Below are 26,115 nucleotides of genomic sequence, written 5' to 3' on the forward strand. Positions count from 1 at the left end.
AGAAATTTTCAGTGTAACATATATGAGTTGGGAGGTTATATATATCAAAAGAAACAAACATAAGAAACTTTGGTATAAGAAATAGTAACTTATGTGCATCCTAGAAAGAAACTAGAGTAAAATGAATATGAGACCCTTAATAAAGAGAGCTATTGTTTTTTGAGTGGTGTGATGTGCCTGTCACTATGCTCATTACTACATAGACTTTAATCTCCACAGCAGTCCTAAAAATTATGGATTATTGTCTACATTTTAAGGGAAATGAGCTCAGAGATATTAGGTAATTTGGCCCATGGTTACACAGTTATTAAGGGGCAGAGCCAGGATTCTAACTAAATTTGTTTGACTCCTTGTCACTGTTCTTTTAACAAAGCAGGATAGATAGAAATACATACATAAGCGAGGAAACACATATTCCAGGAGGATTAGAGGTCTTATACTCTTAGAATATTTTGTGTTTATATTAAAAAGTAAATGTTCCTGTAGCCTTTTAAACTAAAACTAGACAATAATCATCTGAAATATGTTTTTTAAAGAAATAAATTCCATATCCACATTATTGTGCCTAGGTTTTTTCCATAGGCCAGCTGAAAGTAGATGTACTAAATAACATAGAGACTATTGGGAGGGGGCATTCTCACTTTCCTGTTTGTTATAACTTGAAGTGATGTCATTGTGTATTTATCCTTTTATTAGAAATATTTATTAACACAGTATAAAAATAAAGTAAGTTTATGTGAAGAATACTTCAGTTTTTATAAACTTCTTACTTGAAAAATTTGAGTGGATTTTTCTAAGTTTATGACCACTCAGTTTTCTCTTTTGTGTTTTTTACTTATTTGGTACTGTGTTTTGTAATAAAAGGTACAAACTATTCATGTCACTTTCCATGCTGTAATTTCCTGCGTTTTTCCAATAATATTTTCTTCTCTGTGTATAGGGAAGATAAATAGATATCTGTGTATGCTGATAGGGGGGATGAAAACTTATAATTATTACTAATATCCTAGGCTTCAGTTCAGTTCAGTTGCTCAGTCGTGTCCAACTCTTTGCGATCCCATGAACTGCAGCACGCCAGGCCTCCCTGTCCATCACCAACTCCCGGAGTCCACCCAAACCCATGTCCATCAAGTCGGTGATGCCATCCAACCATCTCACCCTCTGTCGTCCACTTCTTCTCCTGCCCTCAATCTTTCCCAGCATCAGGGTCTTTTCAAAAGAGTCAGCTCTTTGCATCTAGGCTTAGAGATTAAAAGTCAGGATAGGGAAATGAAGAAGTAGAGGAATGCTAGATGAAGTGGATAAGCAATCTGAAGGTAGGGATTTGTTCATTCGTTTATTTGTTAGATGTTTGCTGTATACTTTCTAAGTACCAAATTCTGAGCCTGATGTTGAAAATAAAGAGGCAATAGAGCACAGACTTAAGATCTAAAGTCAGGCATAACTGAATTCAAGCTAGTCTTTCCACTTACTGTATAAGTTACTTTTTTGAGCTTTGGTTTCCTTATTATTCAACAAACACTTTTAAAAGTACCTTTAGTATACCAGGTCCTGTACTAGGCACAGGAGATATACTCAATTCAGTTCAGTTCAGTCGCTCAGTTGTGTCTGACTCTCTGCGACCCCATGAATCACAGCATGCCAGGCCTCCCTGTCCATCACCAGCTCCTGGAGTTCACTCACACTCATGTCCCTCGAGTCGGTGATGCCATCCAGCCATCTCACCCTCTGTCGTCCCCTTTTCCTCCTGCCCCCAATCCCTCCCAGCATCAGCGTCTTTTCGAATGAGTTAACTCTTCACATCAGGTGGCCAAAGTATTAGAGTTTCAGCTTTAGCATCAGTCCTTCCAATGAACACCCAGGACTGATCTCCTTTAGGATGGACTGGTTGGACCTCCTTGCAATCCAAGGGACTCTCAAGAATATTCTCCAACACCACGGTTCAAAAGCATCAATTCTTCAGTGCTCAGCCTTCTTCACAGTCCAAATCTCACATCCATACATGACCACTGGAAAAACCAGTCTTGACTAGACAGACCTTTGTTGGCAAAGTAATGTCTCTGCTTTTGAATATAATATCTAGGTTGGTCATAACTTTTCCTCCAAGGAGTAAGCATCTTTTAATTTCATGGCTGCAGTCACCATCTGCCGTGATTTTGGAGCCCCCAAAAATAAAGTCTGACACTGTTTCCCCATCTATTTCCCATGAAGTGATGGGGCCAGCGGCCATGATCTTCATTTTCTGAATGTTGAGCTTTAAGCCAACTTTTTCAGTCTCCTCTTTCACTTTCATCAAGAGGCTTTTTAGTTCCTCTTCACTTTCTGCCATAAGGGTGGTGTCACCTGCATATCTGAGGTTATTGATATTTCTCCCGGTGATCTTGATTCCAGCTTGTGCTTCTTCAAGCCCAGCGTTTCTCATGATGTACTCTGCGTAAAGCGTCTGCCTACAATATGGGAGACCCAGGTTCAATCCCTGGGTTGGGAAGATCTCCTGGAAAAGGGAATGGCAACCCACTCCAGTGTTCTTACCACTCTCCCCAAGAAAAGCAGAGATATACTAGTGAGTGAAATAATGAGGTCTCTGCTCTTATAGAGCTCAATAGACTGCATCTTTAAAGTTGGTGTAATAATCTCCTAAAGTTGTCTAAGTTTAAATGAAATAATGCATTTAAACCTAGCATGTAAAGAAAGTAAAAGAAAGTGAAGTCATTCAGTCGTGCCCGACCCTTTGCGATCCCATGGATAGTAGCCTGCACCAAGCTCCTCCGTCCATGGGATTTTGAAGACAAGAGTACTGGAGTGGGTTGCCGTTTCCTTCTCCAGGGAATCTTCCCAACCCAGGGATCGAACCCAAGTCTCTCAGATTGTAGAGAGACGCTTTACTGTCTGAGCCACAAGGGAAGTCCAGAGTAAATGTTAACTATTATTAATATACTACATGGCTGTTGGTCTCAGAACTCACTATCTGATCAGGATGATTAACTTGTAAAAATGTATTTGTAGTATATGCATTTTATAATAAACATCTAAAAGAAGTACTAGTGCAGGCAAGGACACAGTCTATCTACCTAGATGACTCAAAATGCAATTAAAAATATACTTATTGTATGTAGCTGAATAATTGCTTTCTTTGGTACAGAAGAGCAATAGTAAGGAAAATGGCTCACTGTTTTGATACAGTAGTATTCCTTGCTACTTTGTTAAGTTTTATTTAAAGAGAATTTAGCCTTAGATGTCTGATCTAGAGTATCCTATGCTGATCTGTTAAGTAATTATAATTGATACTTTCTATTTATGGCTTAAAAAAAAAACCTATCCCTAATTATCTTCTGAGTATCATTTTTAAGAAAAGAGACCTTATTCTGAGAATCTTCTAATTGTCAAAGTTTAGAGTATTTTTCTTTTGTATAACTGTTGATGTTTTTATTTGTAGAAACTTAGAAAAATTGCTTTGGAATTTGTAAGTGGAAAAATTGTTTTGGAGTTTGTGACAAGATTTTTCAAAATCTTAAAAATAATGAAAAAGGAAAGCAGAGCAATGTGGTTTAATCTAAAGGAACTCTGACTTAAGGCTGGAATCTTTATTTCTTACCGCTTTGATTTCTTAAAGTTCAGAGTCTCAGTATCTTGCTATTTTATTATCCATCAACAAATTTCTTGCTGTACTCTCCAATATTGTATTCTCCAATATCTTTATCTGTAAAATGTTCAAAACAAGGATATGTACTATTTTATAAAGATTATATAAAAATAATTAATATAAGATAATGCAAAGCACAAGGCAATAAGCATAATAATACTGTGTAATGCTAAAATTACTTATTAAGGTGTAAGACAACATGCATAAATTTCTGCCTATGATGATCATGGAAAGCTTCTGAAAGAGATATTTGAGTTGAGCTAGAGAAGAAGTAATGATAGTAGTGATGTGTGTTTCCTTATTCGCTCAGTCGTGTCCGACTCTTACGACCCCATAGACTGTAGCCCACTAGGCTCTTCTGTCCATGGGATTCTCCAGCCAAGAATCCTGGGGTGGGTTGCCATTTCCCTCTCCAGGGGATTTCCCTGACCCAGGAATCAAACCCAGGTCTCCTGCATTGCAGGCAGATTCATTACCTACTGAGTTACAAGGGAAGCCCCTAGAGTAGTGATAGTAGAATTAAAAGTACCTGTCACAACAAGGATGATTGTCTTGCTAACCAGATTAGCTTCCCTGAGGAAGAATATACTGATAACAGTTCTACTTTATTGAGTCCAAGATGATCCAGACATCTGAAAGGGAGCCAAATGCTATTTATTTAACTTGATGGCCTTGCAAAAGATAATATTCAAATCACATAGCTGTCACATTGAATAGAAACACCAACAGGTCTTAAGCAGGAAAACAAAAACAAAAGCATACATGAGAATAGATTAAATGGACATTTAAGAAATAATTTAACCCTATTAAAGAAGCTAATTGAACAATCAGTAGTTGAGTATCTCAGATGAGATCTCATCTAATGTCTCAAAGAGTACTGTTGCTTAAAATCTTGCCAAAGTAGATGTCTCCTAAAGATTGTTTCTAGACATGGCATATCAGTATTTTATTACTGTGCCTTCTAATTTGACACTCAAGGTTTGCAGGAAAGGACACACTATGTAAACAATTTGAAAAACAAAAACTTGGATTTTTAACACTTAAAAATTTTTATTCTATCATGTTTAGTTTGTACCATTTTATTACAAATTAGAGTAGAAGGATATATAAGCACACTGGAAAAGAAGCTGACTTTTTTAGTGTCTACTAAATATTGTGCTAAATATTATATATTCTTTCATATAGTTTATATAGATTGACTCACTCATTATCTTATTAAAATATCAGCAAATCTGTTTAGGAATTGGGATTATCTTCATTTTATAGATGAGATAACCGAGAGTCAGAAAGGTTAAATAATTTGCCCAGTGTTCAACTCGTTGCTTGCAGAACTGGAAATTGAACCCAGATCCTTTTTTTCCCCAAAACCCATATTACTTTTATGATACGTCCCTATAGCTAATTACTTTGGAATCTATTATCCAAAAGATCTGTTTTTCAAAAGAATGAAAAGTACTATTTACATTTTTGTGCAATAGTGAACTTGGAAGAATGTGAAGACCAAATATATAAAACTTATGATAACTGTGCTTTACTTTAAGCCTCAGTTTAGTTATCAATATAAAAAACTGCTCAAAGTCAAATATAAGTGAAGTACTTTGGGAATAAAAAGAGATTAAGTAATTTTTATAGAAGGATATTAGGAAGACTTCACACAGGAAATGACATTTGAGGAGGATTTATTTGACCATAGAACTCTTTTTTTTTTCTTTTTATTGAATATCTCTTAATATCCCTCAGCACAGTGGTATTCTGGGGTCTTATTTGGGAAATCTTACGCTAAATACAAGATCATGTAGAACATGAGAAGAGAAAGAAGAATGGAACCGAATTGTGAATCATTGACTGTCATGCTAGAGTTTAGAACTTACTTTGCCATTAACAGAGACATAACATTATAAGATCTGTTTCAGATAATTCTGGCAGTTGTATGTAGGCTGGATTAGAAGGCTGTATAGTTTGGGCAGAATTAAGATTTTAAACTAGTTCTGAATACCTACAAAAACTATGTTTTTACAAAGTCTCATTGCCTTATGAGTCTTATGAAATTATGTTACAATTAAAAAGTAGCATCTGCATTTAGCTTTCTACTATTTAAACTATCATCTAATTATGTAGGAAGCACCAGCCTTTTAGCCTTATCATATGAGAATTGTTGTTCAGTCACTAAGTCATGTCCTACTCTTTGCAACCTCATGAACTGCAACACGCCAGAGAATAATTTATACTATTAACTCCCAAAATAAAATGCCTCTTACATCAGTATTTTGACTATGATTATAAAAATATGAAACAACAGTCACCTAGTTCAGTGTCTTCATTTTACAAATGGGAATCCAAGAGTAAGATGGGTGAACTGACTTATTCAAGTGACTTACGTATTGAAACAGTAATCAGGTGGTAGAAAAATCTGGATTCCCCTCACTGTAGCCCTTGGCTTTTTCTGTTAGAGGTTCTCTTTACTGTGTTTGGGCAATTGAGTGAGTTCATTACAAACTGCAAATGCCTAAATCCCATTACCTGTTACCACCATCTGTTCCCACTCACTGGTACTTTATCCACAAATCCCTACTGATCTCCCACCCTTATAAATGTTTCTTGACCACAGATGAGCTGAATGCCTTTCTCCGAGAGTGAAAGACTTGAACCCACTCTGGGCATTTAATGTGATAATGTGTTCATTATTCCAGTGGGTTAGTATGGAATTCTTTATTGTCTAAATGTCTTTTACTTTTAAGCAATATCAGAATTACAGAAAAGCTGCAAGGAAGATAAAAAGAACTTTTTCCCCAAACCATGTTGAAAGTTTATTGTCAACACGTTGGAACATGATGACTTATGATAGTGTCTACTAGATATCTCCATTGTGTAATTGTTCTCTGTCCTTTCATAATTAATAAGAACTTGGTAGTAGAGTACTTTGAGATTTATGAAAATACTCTTAATTATTAAACTTTGAATTTATTTATTTTTATCTGTTTGGACTCTATATTCCTACTTTATGCAGTATTCACTGATTTGTAACTATCATGATTTATTTTGGTATATCATGATTTCTTTGATATGAAGAAAAGGTGGCAAGGATACACAGAAAAAATGTACAAAAAAGATCTTCATGATCCAGATAATCATGATGGTGTGATCACTCACCTAGAGCCAGACATCCTGGAGTACGAAGTCAAGTGGGCCTTAGGAAGCATCACTACAAACAAAGCTAGTGGAGGTGATGGCGTTCCAGTTGAGCTATTTCAAATCCTAAAAGATGATGCTGTGAAAGTGCTGTACTCAATATACCAGCAAATTTGGAAAATTCAGCAGTGGCCACAGGACTGGAAAAGGTCAGTTTTCATTCTAGTCCCAAAGAAGGGCAATGCCAAAGAATGTTCAAACTATCACACAATTGCACTCATCTCACACGCTAGCAAAGCAATGCTCAAAATTCTCCAATCCAGGCTTCAACAGTATGTGAACTGTGAACTTCCAGGTGTTCAAGCTGGATTTAGAAAGGGCAGAGGAACCAGAGACCAAATTGCCAACATCCGCTGGATCATCAAAAAAGCAAGAGAGTTCCAGAAAAACAACTACTTCTACTTTATTGACTATGCCAAAGCCTTTGATGGTGGGGATCACAACAATCGGTGGAAAATTCTGAAAGAGATGGGAATACCAGGTCACCTGACTTGCCTCCTGAGAAATCTGTAAGCAGGTCAGGAAGCAACAGTGAGAACTGGACATGAAACAATAGACTGGTACCAAATTGGGAAAGGAGTATGTCAAGGCTGTATATTGTCACCTTGCTTATTTAGCTTATATATAGAGTACAGTATGTGAAATACCAGACTGGATGAAACAAGCTGGAATCAAGATTGCTGGGAGAAATATCAATAATCTGAGATATGCAGATGACACCACCTTTATGGCAAAAAGCTAAGAAGAACTAAAGAACCTCTTGATGAAAGTAAAACAGTAGAGTGAAAGGCTGGCTAAAAACTCAACATTCAGAAAACTAAGATCATGACATCCAGTCCCATCATTCCATGGCAAATAGATGGGGTAACAATGGAAACAGTAGCAGACTTTATTTTGGGGGGCTCCAAAATCACTGAAGATGGTGACTGCAGCCTTGAAATTAAAAGATGCTTGCTCCTTGGAAGAAAAGCTCTGACCAACCTAGACAGCCTATTAAAAAGCAGAGACAAGGTCCCTCTAGTCAAAGCTGTGGTTTTTCTAGTAGTCATATATAGATGTGAAAGTTGGGCTATAAAGAAAGCTAAGCTCTGAAGAATTGATGCTTTTGAACTGTGTTTTTGGAGAAGACTCTTGAGAGTCCCTTGAACTGCAAAGAGATCCAATCAGTCCATCCTAAAGGAAGTCAGTCCTGAATATTCACTCGAAGGACTGATGCTGAAGCTGAATCTCTAATACTTTGGGCCACCTGATGCGAAGAACTGACTCATTGGAAAAGACCCTGATGTTGGGAAAGATTGAAGGCAGGAGGAGAAAGGTAAGACAGAGGATGAGATGGTTGGATGGCATCATTGACTTGATGGACATGAGTTTGAGCCAGCTCCAGGAGTTGGCGATGGACAGGGAAGCCTGGTGTGCTGCAGTCCATGGGGTTGCAAAGAGTCAGACACGACTGAGCAACCAGACTGAACTGAACTATCACATATTTTGGTATACAAATTGTCTCAGATTTCACCAGTGGAGCACTTTCAGGCTGGTATCTGTGTCCTTTTGACCTGTTGCCGTCACTCTTTGAATATGTTTTACTTTTTGGCACAAGAAGATGTTCTTGACTCATCTTGTTCTTTCCCTGCTCCAGGCCTGATCTCCATGGAGCCTTGGTTTCTTTTATTGGAGAATGGAATTTAGAAACCAGATCCAAGTGCTAGATATGTGGTTACATATGTCTCTCCTCTTATTAGACTGAGCTGTTTGAGGTCGGAAATAGGGTATCTTTCCATCTTTGAATGATGAATGCCTAGTCCAATGTCTGTCACAGTCTGTGTTCAATAACTTGTGGTTGTTTAGTTGCTCAGTTGTGTCTGATTCTTTTGTGGACTATAGCTCACCAGGCTCCTCTGTCCATGGGATTTCACAGGCAAGAATACTGGAGTGGGTTGCCAGTTCCTTCTTCAGGAGATCTTCCTGACCCAGGAGTAAAACCTGTGTCTCTTGCATCCCAGGCAGTTTCTTTACTGCTGAGTCACTCAGAATTCTCATTCAGTAAGTACTTGGTAGAAAATAAAGTGGCCAGTTATTTGGAACTCCTCTCCATGTTTTTGCTTGATCCACGGAATAGACCATCATGAATAAGTCATGGAGAATGTAGCTCTGAAGAAATATTGAAAGTCAGTCTCCCTCATTATCAAACTAATTACTGTATAACTACAGTTTTTTACTTCCCTGGTGGCTCAGATGGTAAAGCATCTGCCTGCATTGTGGGGACCTGGGTTCAATCCCTGAGTTGGAAAGATCCCCTGGAGAAGTAAATGGCAACCCACTCCAGTACTCATGCTTGGAAAATCCCATGGATGGAGGAGCCTGGTAGGCTACAGTCTACAGGGTCACAAAGAGTCAGACATGACTGAGTAACTTCACTTCATTTCACTTCACTTCACAGTTTTTAAGGTCCCACACTACAGCCTCAGCCTACTTAATTTGCCCTCTTTTACCTCTCTGTTTCATCTGTCTTCAAATCTTTCCACATAGGCATCTTAATGCCAAATCACAGAAGAAAAAAATTGTTTTTCTGCCTTGCTCAAGAAATCTTTCTTTTTACTGATAAGCAAAATCACAACATGCTTTTTTCCTAGGCTTCTTAGGGATAAGTACCAGGTCTCAGCTTACACACAGTATATTTCTATGATGCTTTAGCAGTGAGAAAATGGAAATATTATTTTTATTATATTCTTTGGAGTTTGGAGATTGAAAAAATTATTAAATATGGAGAGATATGAAAATTCCTTATAGAAATCTTTTTAAAAGAATATTGTAGAGAATGGAGAATTATGTTCTGTTATCTTTTTATTTAAAAATGAATAATTTTAGAAGACTCTTGAGAGTCCCTTGGACAGCAAGGAGATCAAGCCAGTCAATCCTAAAGGAAGTCAACCCTGACTATTCATTGGAAGGACTGTGGCTAGAGCTGCAGCTCCAATACTTTGGTCACCTGATGCAAAGAGCCAACTCATTGGGAAAGAGCCTGATGCTGGGGAAAATTGAGGGCAAGAGGAGAATGGGTTGACAGAGGTTGAGATGGTTGGATAACATCCCTGACTCAATGGACATGAGTTTGAGCAAACTCTGGGAGATAAGTGAAGGATAGGGAAGCCTGGCGTGCTGCAGGTCATGGGGTTGCAAAGAGTCAGACATGACTTAGTAACTGAACAACAACAACAGTCTTTGAATATGCATAAAAAGAAACGTTATGTGGACACTCCTAGCTCTAGGAAAGCCTAGGAAATCAAGCTTTTATAGCTGGACATATAACCATCCTAATAAAATCAGTCTTTTATAAAGACAGAGGCAGCAGTAGGTACTGAGTAGGCCACTTCAGGGTCTGCCTCAGGTTCCTAGGGGAGAATAAAAATATATAGGATAGCCAGGCCATGGAAGCAACCTAGATGTCCATCTGCAGATGAATGGATAAGAAAGCTGTGGTACATATACACAATGGAGTATTACTCAGCTATTAAAAAGAATGCATTTGAATCAGTTCTAATGAGATGGATGAAACTGGAGCCTATTATACAGAGTGAAGTAAGTCAGAAAGAAAAACACCAATGCAGTATATTAACACATATATATGGAATTTAGAAAGATGGTAATGATGACCCTATATGCGAGACAGCGAAAGAGACAGAGGTAAAGAACAGACTTTTGGACTCTGTGGGTGAAGGCAAGGGTAGGATGATTTGAGAGAATAGCACTGAATCATGTATATTATCATATGTGAAATAGATCACCAGTCCAGGTTCGATGCATGAGACAGGGTGCTCAGAGCTGGTGCACCGGGATGACCCTGAGGAATGGAATGAGGAGGGAGGTGGGGAGGGGTTCAGAGTGGGAAACACATGTACACCCATGGCTGATTCATGTCAGTGTATGGCAAAAACCACTACAATATTGTAAAGTAATTAGCCTCCAACTAAAATAAATAAATTAAAATTATGTATATAGGATAGAGATGTTTGTGAAGAAAAGAAAATTTATTTGGAAAATCCCCATTGTATTTCCAGGGTATGGGTTTTTATCCACCATTAGATATGTTTAACATGCTCTCTGAATAATCCATTTCTTTTGACTTCTCTATGCTAATGATTTGTAAATCTGTTAATTATGCTCAGTTTTTTCTTCTAAGGTTTAGATCCAAATATCCAACTCCTGTTACAGATCTCCACTTGGCTATCTAACTGACGCCTCAAAGTCTGAACATAACACAAAAATAAAATAAACATTTTCATCCCTTGTCTTTGTTTTCATATTATTCTTTAACCCAATAAACAGTTTAACTGTGCACTCAACTGCCCAAGTCATAAACCAGGCCATCATAGATGTTCCCAACTTTTACTTACTCCCATATCAAATTGATTATCAGTCAGTTTGACACTTTTAGTAATTTTGATAAACCTTAAACAATTTATACCATACCTTAAAGTTGTTCTAAACCTTATTTATCTCCCTAATCTATCCATTTTTTTTCCTTTCCCATTGATACTACCCTAATTCAGGCCCCGTGTCTCACCTAGGCCACTACAATATCTTGTCAATGGTCAGTTTTCCATTAGTCTCACCTCCTAATTCATTCTCTGTCTAACATGACAGGGACATCTTTCTAATACATGAGTGATCATACTGAGCTACTGCTGAAACTTTTATTGACTTTGCATTCTTCTTTACATAAAGTCCCAACTCCTTAACATGACTTGTAAAACAGATTTGATTTCTGCTTACCTTCTGACTTCATTTTCCTTGCTCTTCTCTCCAATAAGTATGTCCTAGACAGTATTACTTTTTTCTAGTCCCCACAGTGTAAGCTATGCCATTTACTCTCTTCCACCTTTTTAAAATAATGTTTGTGATTACTAATAATTCTTATCTTACTAATACTTCTGTTATAAAAGTAAACATAGTATCCTCCAAAAAGTCTTTCTTTTCTTTCAGTTTTATTGAGACATAAATTACATACAACACTGTATAATTTTAAAGTGTATAACATAATGATTTGACTTACATCATGAAATGATTGTGACAGTAGGTTTAATGAACATCTATCATCTCATAGAGATACAGTATATTAATGAAATTAAAATCATTTTTCCTTGTGATAAGAATTCTTAGAATTTACTCTTACCAACTTTTATATATAACATATAGCAATGTTAATTACATCTCATGTTATACATTACATCCCTAGTCCATGGAAGAATCTTTGATCTGCATAAGTTTAGATTAGGTGGCCTTCCTATGTGCTTACAAAATGCTCTGTTCAGCCCCTGTCACAGAGTTAAAATACTACATTTTAACTGCATGGTTACTTATCCCTCTCCTCACCAGGTTGTAATTTCAGGGATCATGACTTTTCTATTCACTGTTATAGCAGCATAGCTGCAATTACTGATTCAGGTGGGCAATCAGTCTCTGAAATGAAAAGAAGTGAAAGTTGCTCAGTCGTGTCCAACTCTTTGCAACCCCATATACAGTCCATGGAATTCTCCAGGCCAGAATACTGGAATGGGTAGCCTTTCCCTTCTCCAGGGGATCTTCCCAACCCAGGGATCAAACCCAAGTCTCCCACATTGCAGGCAGATTCTTTACCAGCTGAGCCACAAGGAAAGCCCAAGAACACGGAGCAGGTAGCCTATCCCTTCTCCAGAAGATCTTCCCGACCGAAGAATTGAACTGGGGTCTCCTGCATTGCAGGCAGATTCTTTACCTACTGAGCTGTCAGGGAAGCCCAGGAATCAGTCTGTAATAGACTTTAATCTAATACTGTGTTTATTTATTTTTATTGTAAAATACATGGTAGAGGATACAACAAGTATAACATTTTCATCTTATCAAGAAATTCAGAGCTAGCCTTATACACATACGTTGTGTATAAGATACACACTTTGCCCTCTCATTCATGTATGTGTGTACATCTGCCAGGTTTGAAAGCTAAGAGTAATGGAAGTCACTGTAATGTGTAGAAGCAACAGCCGCTTTTTTCTTTCTTCCCCCACCCCCACCATTCTTTATCAGGGGCATCTTTTATACTGTTCTCGTGTAGGCACCAAGCCTGCAACATGTGCAGTCCTTGACAACGACAAAAGCAGACACAACACTCCTCATTTATCTTACCTGTTGTTTTCAAGGCTGGGAGACTTGAGGTCATTCTCAACCAAGCCCACACCATCCCAGACTGTTTATTAACCCTTGACTCATACCATTATCTCCCCAGGGACTAGTGCAATGCTCAGTAGATACAGTTGGATTCTATGTAGTAAAACACAACTAATAGGCAAGAATCATAGCAGGGCCTTATAAGAGAGTCCAAAATAGAAAGGTTGAAAGTGAAAGTGGAAAATATATATCATGCAAATGCTAAGCAAAAGAATATCATATAGTTATAATATCAGACAAAACAGGCTTTAAGAGGGGAAAATATTTCTGTTGATAGAAAAGGATTACTTTGTAGTAGTAAAAGTGTTCAATTTGGAAAACTATAATTTAAAATTTGTATGTACCTTTAATATGTGTAATACCTCAAAATATATAATGAAAAAATGGACTAAACTAGAAGAAAAACTAGAGAAATCTATAATCTTAGGTTACTTTAGTACACAATTATCAGTACCTTATAGAAGATACAGAAGACAATATGATTAAAAAATTTGACCTATAGAGCAAATATAAAATATTGCACCCAACAATTGCAGAAACACTTTTTGTTCCACATTTACAGAAATTGACCATATACTTGCTCATACAGTAAGTCTTAACAAAAGCAGTTATATTAGAATTTAAGTAATATAGTTTTAAATAACATGGATCAAAGAAATCCTAGAAATTGGAATTGAATTGAATCAATGGAAAACAGTTTGACACTTACAGTAATTTTGATAATAATATGCCCTCTGATCCAGCAACTACATCCCTAGGTACATACTCTGGAGAAATTTTTGTATGTGTGCAGTAGAATGTGTGAATAAGAATATTCGTAGCGTTGAAAACTAGAAATAACCCAAAAATGTCCATCAGCACAGCAATGGGTAAATAAGTTGTGATATTTATTTATGTAATGTCAAAAGTGATTGAACCATGGCAACATATAACTTTATCTTAAAAGACAAAAACAAAGGTATGTAATGTTATTCAACTGTAAATTAAAATTAAAAATTTAAAAACCTATTATTTAGGAGTGCATATTTAGGAGACCAGTTTAATTTAGTAAATATGTAAGGAAAAGCAGGAAAATGTTTATTTAAAAAGTCAGAGTGGTTTTCTCTAAGGAGTAGGGGAGAGAGTTGGACTGGGAAGATACAACATATGTCTTGACCTGAATGGTACCCATCTATAAAGTTTTCTTGTATTTAATAATTCACACTTTTAAAAGTTAAATTTTCCCACTAGTTTCAGGTTTCTAGTTGGTAATACCTATCCAGTGCTCAGCGTAGAAGAGAAAGGTTAGTTGTTGGAGCCAAGTCTGAGAAGATGTGGGAACATATAGAGTAAAGAATACAGGGAAGTGGACTAACCTCAGTCAAGAAGAAATGGGCATCTCTTTCTTTGAAAACTAGGAATGGGAGAAAGAATACAGGGAGAGGATGCAGAAGCACTTAGGAGGAGAGTTTAAAAGAGTTCAGATACATTAGATAGGAAACAGAAGCATTTGCTAAAAGTGAACCTAACAAAAAGGGAGGGGCATCAAGGGAGTATGAAGCAGAAATACAGCATTTGCTCAGGTTTCAGCAGATATTTAAAATTTCATTCAGAATTAAAATTAAACCATTCAGAATTAAAATTAATGCAGGACTTCTGATGTTGGTTATTCACAAGCAGGATCTTTCCGCAAAGGTTAGAATGACTCTTAATTATTTAATTATATTAATACATAAGTTCTTTAAAATGTAATGAAAGATAATGTTTACATTTAACTGGGAGGGCTGTTTTTGTAGGCAAAATATACTTCCATTACCAAAGAATAAGGATCTTACGAACTTCATTTTTCCTTTCTTCTTCAGGTTATGTATGGAATGTTGGTCTTCACTTTAGTGGTTCGATCTATTTATATTGTTACATGGTAAGTAGTTTGGATCATCAAAAGAGTATATACTTAGGTGGTAAATCTATAGCCTAAATTGAAATAACTCATAAAATCCAACTCCAGAAGGGATATTGATAGAAAAATTATAACCCAACATTTATTATGGTATATTGCAAGGAATACTAATTCTTTAAGCAAGTTGTTAATAGGCATCATGTGAAAACAAGAATTTTAAATTAAAGAAATTCGAGGAAAGCTGTGTATGATGGCCTCCTTTTGACTATTTATAATGTACATGAGTATATTAAAAGCCTTGAAAACTCCTACAGTAGAAAGGAAAATAATTGTTTTTATGTTTCTCAAACTATTTAACTAAGAAACCTTTTTTGCAGAATATGTCTCAAGAAAGGCTGTGTCACAGAGAAACAGTGTTCCAGAATGATCATTTAGGAAGTAGGCATAAACTTTATAGAGTTTGTGAAAAATAAATATCTCATGTGAGTACCTGACATAGGGCCTCACCATATAGCAGATGCTCAGTAAGTAAATAGTATATGGTTTATGGGGGTTTTTTTTCTCTCTTTTATTTAAACTTTTAATTTTGAGATAATTGTAGAAACAAATGCATTTATAAGAAATTAAATAGAGATCATCTATACTCTTTACCAATTTCCTCAAGTGATAATGTCTTACAAAACTATTCTGCAATATCATAACAGGATTTGATGTTGACAGAGTCAAGATACAGAACAATTCTATCACCTGGTGTTGTCTTTCTGTAGCCACATCCACTTTTGCTCCTACCCCATCCCCTCACTACCTATCCTTAAACCTCTAGCAACCACTAATCTGCCCTTCGTTTCTCTAATTTTTTCATTTTAAGAGTGTTATATAAATGGAATCATATAGTATATATAACCAGTGGAATTGACCTTTTGCATTCAGCATAATTCACTGGAGATTGATACAAGTGATTGAATATATCAGTAGTTCGTCCCTTTTTATTGTGGATAATATTTCATGATATGGGTGTACCACAGGTTAATCATTCACCTGTTGAATGACATCTGAGTTTATAGTTTTTTATTTCTAGTCTCTTACTATTACAAATAAGTCTGCTATGAAAACTTGTTTACAGATAAGTTTTCATTTCTCTGGAATAAATGCCCAGAATGCAATTACTTGGTTGTATGATAGTTGTATATTTAATTCTTTTTAAACCTCCCAGACTGTTTTCCAGAGTGGCTGTTCCATTTTGCATTCCCACCAGCACTGTATGTGTGACCCATTTTCTCTGCATCCTTGCCAACGTTTGGTATTGTCACTATTTTTAATTTTAGCCATTCTTATAGATACGTACTGATATCTTATTGTGGTTTTAATTTTCATTTCCTTAGTGGGTATTGATGTTGAACATATTTTCATGTGCCTACTTGCCATCTATATATCCTTTTTGGTGAAATGTCTGTTCATGTCTTTGTCTATTTTCTAATGAGATTGTTTCTCTCTTTTTCCAGTTGAGTTTTGAGCATTCTTTGTATATTGTAGATACTAATCCTTCCTCAAATATGTGGCTCACAAATATTTTCTCACAATCTGTACTTACTCTTTCCATGCTCTTCACGTGGTCTTTCACAGAGCAAAAGTTTTTAATTTTTATGAAGTCAGTTTATCAATTTTCCTTTTATATATGACACTTGGGTGTCCAGTCTAAGGACTCTATGCCTAACCCTAGGTTTTCCCTTGTCTTTTGCTAAAAGTTTTGTATGGTTTTACATTTTACATGTTACTTTATATTTATTTTGAGTTAATTTTTATATAAGGGTAAGGATTAGGTTGAGGTCCATTTTTTAGCCTTTAGATATCCAACTACTCCAGGACCACTGGTTGAAATGGCCATTTTTTCAATGAATTGCTTTTGCACCTTCCTCAAAAATTATTTGAATATATTTATGTGGATGTATTTCTGAGTTTTTAAATTCTATTCTACTGATTTTGGTGTCTATTCTTCTACCAATCCTACACTCTATTGATTACTGTACCTGTAGAATAACTCTTCAAATCATATATTGATATCTCTCACTTTTCTTTCAAAATTGTTTTTGCTATTTGGATTTCTTTGCCTTTACATACAAGTTATAGAATAATAATGTCTATATTTAAAATCTTATTGGGATTTTGATAGGAATTGCATATTGCATTAAACCATCATATCAATTTATGAAGAACTGACATCTTTACTATGTTGCGTCTTCCAGTCTATGAACACTATGTATCTTATGTGTCTCTTCATTTATTTGGATAATCTTTGATTTCTTCCATCAGCATTTTGGAGTTTTGATTTTTTTTTTAACAATGGTATTGTATTTTAAAATGTTACTGTCCAAACATTTATTATGTATAAATGCAGCATATTAATAATAGTACCAGAGAGATCAAGATGGCAGAATAGAAGGACATGGAGCTCACCTCCTCCCATAGATACATCTCACAGAACAGTTCTCATAATGACTACTGAACACTGCAAAAGATCTCATACAACAGCTGCAAGAAAGTTCACCATGTAACTGCATAAAACAAAAGAAAAAAAAATACAGAATTGGGCTTTGACCTACACCCTGGGAGGGAACTATGAAATAGGAAAGATTCCCTCATCCTGGGAATGCCCTTCATCAGCTGGGAGATCAGTCAGGACAGAAAGGGAGCATCAGAGCTTCAAAGGAGTGTACAACAATTGGCTTGTGGCAGGCAAAGCAGAGAGAGACCAGTACAGAAGATCTGACCACCGTGCTGCACTCCCTAGCCTGAGTCATGCATCTGCTGTTACATGCAGGGGCTGAGTGCTGAAATTCGGGCTTCAGCAGACAAACCTGGGGAGAGGACTGGACTGGGGGTGTGTACAAGATGGAGCCCATGTCCACCATAGAAGCCCCATTGTTAATGCACACACAAACAGAGGGGAGGGGCCCTGCCATAGAAAACTTATTTTCCTCCTTGCTCACAGCAGTCACAGCTCCCCTTCTATGAGCTCTGGGAGCTTGCAAGCCCTGGCAGTTGGCCATACACTGAGTCAGGGCTGAAATCTGGGCTTGCAGCTTTGTGACTGATGGATTTACAACACTGGTGCCTTTGTAAGTTCAGTGCCTGCTGGACATCTCAGTGGATTACTTGTGCTCCTGAGCCTGGAGTGGGTCCAGATTTAGTAGCTATTGGCTTTGCGGGCATGTAAATGCAGAGATGGGCCAGGATCTACACGGATTCCATAGCTCCCATGGCAGTTCCAGGGGAGCATTACGGCAAGTCCCAGTGCCTGACTTTGGCAGATCTGGGCCAGTGGCTTTTGAGCACAGCAGCTGAGGGACATTCATACTGATTGCCTGCATTCCCATGACTGAAGGGGGGCCGAGGGTACTGCCAACAATGGAGTACTTTGTGAGCCCACACAGTGAGTGGCAGATGACACCACAGAGCTCACATTCTGGTGGACAGCTCCTGCGGAAGAATACTCAGTGGTTCCTCTCCCAGCAGAAGCATGCCAGTTCCATGTACCCCACACTGAGTTTTGGATTGGATCTGGAGGTTTCTACTGCAACAACTGGGAAGCAGATCCTGTCCTTGACAGGGCTGTGACAGCCACAGAGTAAAGAGGAGGCCCCAGTCAACATACAGTGCAGGCTCTGGTCATCACAGCACCAACCCCTATGAAGGGAATAAGAGCCAGCATATACTGAGGAAAGACATGGCTGGCATCCATACTAAAAAACAAACTTTGCAACAAAAATATTAGTCTCATACAGGCTCCACAGGAGTGTGAAAGTTGCTCAGTTGTGTGTGACTCTTTGTGACCCCATGGACTATATAGTCTATGGAATTCTCCAAACCAGAATACTGGAGTGGGTAGCCTTTCCCTTGTCCAGGGGATCTTCCCAACCCAGGGTTTGAACCCAGGTCTTCTGCATTGCAGATGGATTCTTGACCAGCTGAGCCACAAGGGAAGCCCAAGAATACTGGAGTGAGTAGCCTATCCCTTCTTCAGTGGATCTTCCCAACCCAGGAATCAAATCAGAGTCTCCTGCATTGCGGGTTGATTCTTTACCAACCTAGCTATCAGGGAAGCCCCTCCACAGGAATGTTCCACATAAAAACAGCCCTTAAAGACTACAGTAGATAACTGCTCCTCCTAAATTCATAGAGAAATAGAGGTAAAAAGGAGCAGAGGAAACACTGCCAATTAAAAGAGCGAGAGAAGTCCCCTGAAAGAACAATAAAACAGACCTCTCCTGTCTACTAGATCCAGAGTTCAAAAAGGAGGTAGTAAAAATACTGAAGGAATTAAGAAAGGCTATCAACAGAAATGTACATCACTGTGACATGGAACTAGAAACTATTAAGGGGAATCAATTAAAACTAGAAAACTCATTTGCTGAAGATGGAAGCCAAGCTGAAGGCAGTGAATAGCAAACTAAATAATGCAGAAGATCAAATAAGTGATCTGGAAGATAGAATAATGGAAATTACCCAATCAAAACAGCAGACAGAAAGACACACACACAAAATCAATATATAAGACCTTTTGGATAATATGAAGTGAGCCAGTCTGTGGAATAGGGATCCTAGAAGCAGACAAAGGAAAGAGGGTTGAAATTATAGTTGAAGAAATTATGCCTGAAAACTTCCCAAACTTCAAGAAGGAAACAGATAGCCAGGCACAGGAAGCCCAGATAAGGAGAACCCAAACAAACCTACACCAAGACATGGTATAATTAAAATGGTGAAGATTAAAGATTATGAAGATTTTAAAGGCAGCTAGAGAAAAACAAAGAGTTAGTTATAAGGGAATCCCCATAAGGCTCTCAGCTGATTTCTCTACAGAAACATTCCAGTCAGAAGGGAGTGGCAATATATATTCAAAGTTCTGAAAATGAAAGCCTGCAATCTGAGATACTCTACACACCAAGATTATCATTCAGAATAGAAGGATAAAGAATTTCTCAGACAAACAAAACCTAAAGGAATATAGTAGTACTGCTGTTGCTGCTGCTGCTGCTAAGTTGCTTCAGTCATGTCCGACTCTGTGCAACCCTAGAGACGGCAGCCCACCAGGCTCCCCTGTCCCTGGAATTCTCCAGGCAAGAACACTGGAATGGGTTGCCATTTCCTTCTCCAATGCATGAAAGTGAAAAGTGAAAGTGAAGTCGCTCAGTCTTATCTGACTCCTAGCGACTCCATGGACTTCAGCCTACCAGGCTCCTCCATCCATGGGATTTTCCAGGCAGGAGTACTGGAGTGGGGTGCCATTGCCTTCTCCTAAACCTAACCTAAAAGAAATATTGAAAGGTTGTCTGTAAATAGAAAAGAAATAGGGAATTCCCTAGCAGTCCAGTGGTTAGGACTCAACACTTTCAGGGCCGGTCCCAGCGTCAATTCCTGGTTGTGGAACTAAGATCCTGCAAGCCATGCAGCATGGCATAATTAAATACATACATACATAGAAAAGAAGCAACAATCTATAGGAAAGAGAAAATCATGATTGGAAAATTGCTCAAATAAGGCAGTACAGAGTTTAAAAAAACAAACAAAACAAAACTTTGTGAGAATAGTGATAACTGCACTGAACAGCAAAAGAATAAACATTAAGATGTTAGAGAAGACATCAAAATCATAAAATGTGGGAGAGGGGAGTAAGAAAACATAGGATTTTTTTTTAAAGCTCATATGACTTCCAGTCTTAGGCAGGTAGATACATTAATGGGTTAATATACTTGAAAAACAGAGTAACCACAAGTAAAAAACATAGTTGATACACAAACAATAAAAAGAACTCAAGCATGATACAAAAGAATGTCATCAAACTACAAAAGGAAAAGGGAAAAAAGGAATAAAGAAGAAATACAAAATCTACTGGGAAGCAAGGTTTTAAATGGCAATAAATACATACATATCAATAATTACCTTAAATGTCAATGGACTAAAGACTCCAATCAAATACATGAAGCAGCAGATTGGATAAAAAAAACAAGAGCCTACAATATATATGCTGCCTACAAGAGACCCTTTGTAGCGTGAAGGACACACATAGATTGAAAAGTGAGGGAATGAAAAAAATATGCACTCAGAAATGACAAGAAAGTGGGAATTGCAATACTCAATATCAGACAAAATAAACTTTAAGTCAAAGGCTAGAAAGAAAGATAAGGAAGGACACTAATGTTAAAAGGATCAACAAGGGAAGAGGATTTTATACTTTTATGTATTTACTATAGAAGAACCCAAATACTAACAGACAAAAAAGGAGAAATTGATGAGAATACTATAATAGTAGGATTTAACACCCCACTGACATCAGTGGGCATGTCTTTCAGACAGAAACTCAGTAAGGCAACAAAGATCCTAAATGGCACAATAGAGCAGTTAGACTTAATTGGTTTTTTAAATTTGGTACATCTTGATATGGTGACATGACACAAAAACAACACCCCCCCCCCCAAAAAAAAAAAAAAAACCAGGATTACACATTCTTTTCAAGTGCACATGGAACATGATCTAGGATAGACCACATACTAGGACACAGAACAAGTCTCACCAAATTTAAGAGGATAGAAATTACGTCAAGCATTTTTTTCTGATCTCAGCAGCATGAAACTAGAAATCAGCCTTAGATAGAGAAACAAGGGGGGGGAAGTTACTAAGGAACATGTTGCTAAAAAAACCAGTAGGTCAACTTGAAGAGGAAATTTAAAAATACCTTGAGACCAATGTCAGTGAAAACACAACCATACAAAATTAAAAATGGGATGCAGCAAAAATCAGTCTTAAGAGGAAGTTTATAGCAATATAGGCCTTCTTCAAAAAAGAAAAGAAAAATCTCAAACAACCTAACCTATCGTTGAAAAGAATTAGGTGAAGAAACCTAAAGTTAGTGAAGGAAGGAAATAGTAAAGGTAAGAGAGGAAATAAATAGATATTAAAAAACAATAGAAAAAAATCAGTAAAACCTAGTAAAGATGAGAGGAAATGGAGATTCAAAAACAATAGAAAAAAATCTGTAAAACCATGAGCTGTTTTTTTGAAAGGATAAACACAATTGACAAACCTCTAGCCAGTTCACTGAAAAGAAGAGATTTCCAAAGAAACAAAATAAAAAATGAAAAAGGAGAAATTATATCTCATACTACCACAGAAATACAAAAAAACATAAGAGAATACTATGAACATTACATGCCAGCAAATTGGACAACCTAGAAGAAATGGATAAATTCCTAGAATCATGCAACCCACTAAAACTGAATCAAGAAGGAATAGATAATTTGAATAGACTTACTACTCGAAGTGAAATAGAATCTGTAAAACAAAAAATATATACTTCCCTGCAAACAGAAATTCAGGACTGGATGGCTTCACTAGGGAATTCTAGGACCAAGCATACAAAGACAAACTTGTACTAGTATGTCTCAAAGTCTTCCAAAACAGTGAAGAAGAAAGAAGACACCTAAAGTCAGTCTTTGAAGCCACCACCACCCTAATACCAAAACCAGACAAGGACACTACCAAAAAAGAAAGTTATAGGCCAACATCACTAATTAACAGCAGCACAGAAATCCTGAACAAAATATTAACAAATGGAATCTAACAGAATCCAAAAAAGATCAGACACCATTATAAAACTGGATTTCATCCCAGGTTACAAGGATGGTTCAATATAGGCAAATCAATCAATGTGATACACCACATCAAAAGACAGAACTCACCTCAATAGATGCAGAAGAAGCATTTGATAAAATTCAACATCCATTCATGATAAAATTTCTCATGAAAGTGGGTATAGAGGGAACATACCTGAACAGAATAGAAGTTAGTTATGACAGATGTACAGCCAATATAATACTCTGATAAAAAGCTGAAAGCTTTCCTGTTAAAATCTGGAACAAGAGAAGGATGACCATTCGTACCACTTCTATTCAACATAGTATTGGAAGTCCTCACCACAGCAATCAAATGGGAAAAAGGAAATAAAGGTATCCAAATTGGAACAGAAGAGGTTAAACTGTTATTATATGCAGATGATTGGTATTATATATTGTTGTTCAGTTGCTCAGTCATGTCTGACTCCTTGCAACCCCATGGACTGCAGCTTGCCAGGCTTCCCTGTCCTTCACCATCCCCTGGAGCTTGCCCAAACTCATGTCCATTGAGTTGGTGATGCCAATCAACCATCTCATCCTCTGTCGTCCCCTTCTGCCTTCTGTCTTTTCCGATGAGTTGGCTCTTCACATCAGGTGGCCAAAGTATTGGAACTTCAGCTTCAGCATCAGTCTTTCCATTGAAGATTCAGGGTTGATATTATATATAGAAAAGCTAAAGACTTCACACAAATTGATAAACAAGCAAGATTTAGTAGCAGACTACAAGACTAACATACGTAGATCTGTTGCATTTCTTTACACTAACAATGAATTATTAGAAAGGGAAAGTAAAATAGCGGTCTCTTTTACAAGCACATTGAAAAATCAAATACTTAGGAATAAACCTGATGAAGAGGGTCAGAGACTTTATATGCTGAGAACTATAAAATGTAGTTAAAGGGAACTGAAGATGATTCAAAGAAATGGAATACATCCCATGATCTCACTTTGGAAGAATTGATATTGTTAAAATGACCCTATTACCCAAAGCAATTTACAAATTTAATGTGATTCCTATCAAACTACCCATGAAAATTTCCCCAGAACTAGAACAAATAATCCTGAAATTTATGTGGAAAGATAAAAGACCCAGAATTGCTAGAGCAGTTTTGAGGAAACAGAGCTGGAGGCATAGCCCTTTTCGACTTTAGACAATGCCTCAAAGGTACAGTAATCGAAGCAGCATGATGTTGGCCCAAAACAGACCTATGGATCAGTAGAACAGAAGAGAGAGCTGAGAAATAAGCCCATGCACCTATGATCAATTAATCTTTGAGAAATGAGGCAAGAAGACACAATGGAGGAAAGATAGTCCCTTTGGCAAGTGATGCTAGGAAAACTGGACACACACATGTAAATCAGTGAAGTTAGAGTACTCCTCACACCATACCCAAAAATAAACTCAAAATGGATTATAGACATGACTTTATAAGACATGACACCATGAAACACCTAGAAAACAAGATAGGCAAAACATTCTCTGACATAAATCATGCCAATATTTTCTTAGGTCAGTCTTTCAGGTCAGTACAAATAAAGACAAGTAAATGGGACTTAATCAAACTCATAAGCTTTTGCACAGCAAAGGAAACCATAAACAAAGTGAAAATACAACCTGTGGACTAGGAGAAATATTTGCAAACAATGCAACCAACAGGCTTAATTTCTAAAATCTACAAGCAGCTTATACATTTAAATAACAAAAAAACAAACAACCCATTCAGAACATGAGCAGAGGACCTAAATAGATATTTCTCTAAAGAAGACATCCAGATGGCCAGTAAGATATGAAAAGATGGTTCAGTTCAGTTCAGTCACTCAGTCGTGTCTGACTCTGCGACACCATGAATCGCAGCACGCCAGGCCTCTCTGTCCATCACCAACTCCCAGAGTTCACTCAAACTCAGGTCCATCGAGTCGGTGATGCCATCCAGTCATCTCATCCTCTGTCGTCCCCTTCTCCTCCTGCCTCCAATCCCTCCCAGCATCAGAGTCTTTTCCAATGAGTCAACTCTTTGCATGAGGTGGCCAAAGTACTGGAGTTTCAGCTTTAGCATCATTCCTTCCAAAGAACACCAAGGGCTGATCTCCTTCAGAATGGACTGGTTGGATCTCCTTGCAGTCCAAGGGACTCTCAAGAGTCTTCTCCAACACCACAGTTCAAAAGCATCAATTCTTCGGCGCTCAGCTTTCTTCACAGTCCAACTCTCACATCCATACATGACCACAGGAAAAACCCTACCCTTGACTAGACGGACCTTTGTTGGCAAAGCAATGTCTCTGCTTTTGAATATGCTATCTAGGTTGGTCATAACTTTTCTTCCAAGAAGTAAGCGTCTTTTAATTTCATGGCTGCAATCACCATCTGCCGTGATTTTGGAGCCTCCCAAAATAAAGTTTGACACTGTTTCCACCATTTCCCCATCTATTTCCCATGAAGTGATGGGACCGGATGCCATGATCTTTGTTTTCTGAATGTTGAGCTTTAAGCCAACTTTTTCACTCTCCTCTTTCACTTTCATCAAGAGGCTTTTTAGTTCCTCTTCACTTTCTGCCATAAGGGTGGTGTCATCTGCATATCTGAGGTTATTGATATTTCTCCCGGCAATCTTGATTCCAGCTTGTGCTTCTTCCATCCCAGCGTTTCTCATGATGTACTCTGCACATAAGTTAAATAAGCAGGGTGACAATATACAGCCTTGATGTACTCCTTTTCCTATTTGGAACCAGTCTGTTGTTAACTGTTGCTTCCTGTCTTGCATATAGGTTTCTCAAGAGGCAGGTCAGGTGGTCTGGTATTCCCATCTCTTTCAGAATTTTCCACAGTTTATTGTGATCCACACAGTCAAAGCCTTTGGTAGAGTCAATAAAGCAGAAATACATATTGCTAATTTTTAGAGAAGCCCAGATGAAAACTACAATGAGGTATATCACCTCACATCTGACAGAATGGCCATCATTATAAAGTCTAGAAATAATAAATTCTGGAGAAGATTTGGAGAAAAGAGAACCCTAAAAAGAGAACCCTCTCACACTGTTGGTAGGAATGTAAATTGGTACAGCCACTATGGAAAACAGTATGGAGGTTCCTTAAAAAACTAAAAATTGAGTTACCATAGGATCCAGCAATCCCATGTCTGGGCATATATCTAGAGAAGACTCTTAATTCCAAAAGCTACATGCCCTTTGATTTTCATGGCAACACGGTTTACAGTAGCCAAGGCATGAAAGCTACCTGAATGTCCATCAACAGATGAATGGATAAAGATGTGATATATATATATATATATGCACACACACACATATATATAATATTCTACTACATATATATGTATATACAAAGAGAGAGGAATATTAAACAAGTATATAAAAAATGAAATAATGCCATTTTCCATAACATGTATAGACCTAGAGATTATCACACTGAGTGAAGTAAGTCAGAAAGAGAAAGACAAATACATGGTATTACTTATATATGGAGTCTAAAATAGGACATAAATAAAAAAGGACTTATTTACAAAACAGAAACAGACACA

The 26,115-nt window shown here is 37.3% G+C and overlaps 1 protein-coding gene across 2 annotated transcripts in view; it reads left to right on the forward strand.

Moving 5' to 3' along the window:
- Positions 1-26,115, forward strand: part of ACER3 (alkaline ceramidase 3) — a 144,576-nt gene that overhangs the window by 92,691 nt on the left and 25,770 nt on the right. For both annotated transcript variants that reach the window (XM_068988722.1, XM_068988723.1), the window contains one exon: positions 14,875-14,933. In XM_068988722.1, coding sequence (XP_068844823.1) covers positions 14,875-14,933 — 59 coding nt within the window. The remainder of the gene's footprint in view (positions 1-14,874; positions 14,934-26,115) is intronic.

This window comes from Capricornis sumatraensis, chromosome 16 (genome assembly GCF_032405125.1).
Source record: "Capricornis sumatraensis isolate serow.1 chromosome 16, serow.2, whole genome shotgun sequence".
NCBI classification, from domain to species: Eukaryota; Metazoa; Chordata; class Mammalia; order Artiodactyla; family Bovidae; genus Capricornis; species Capricornis sumatraensis.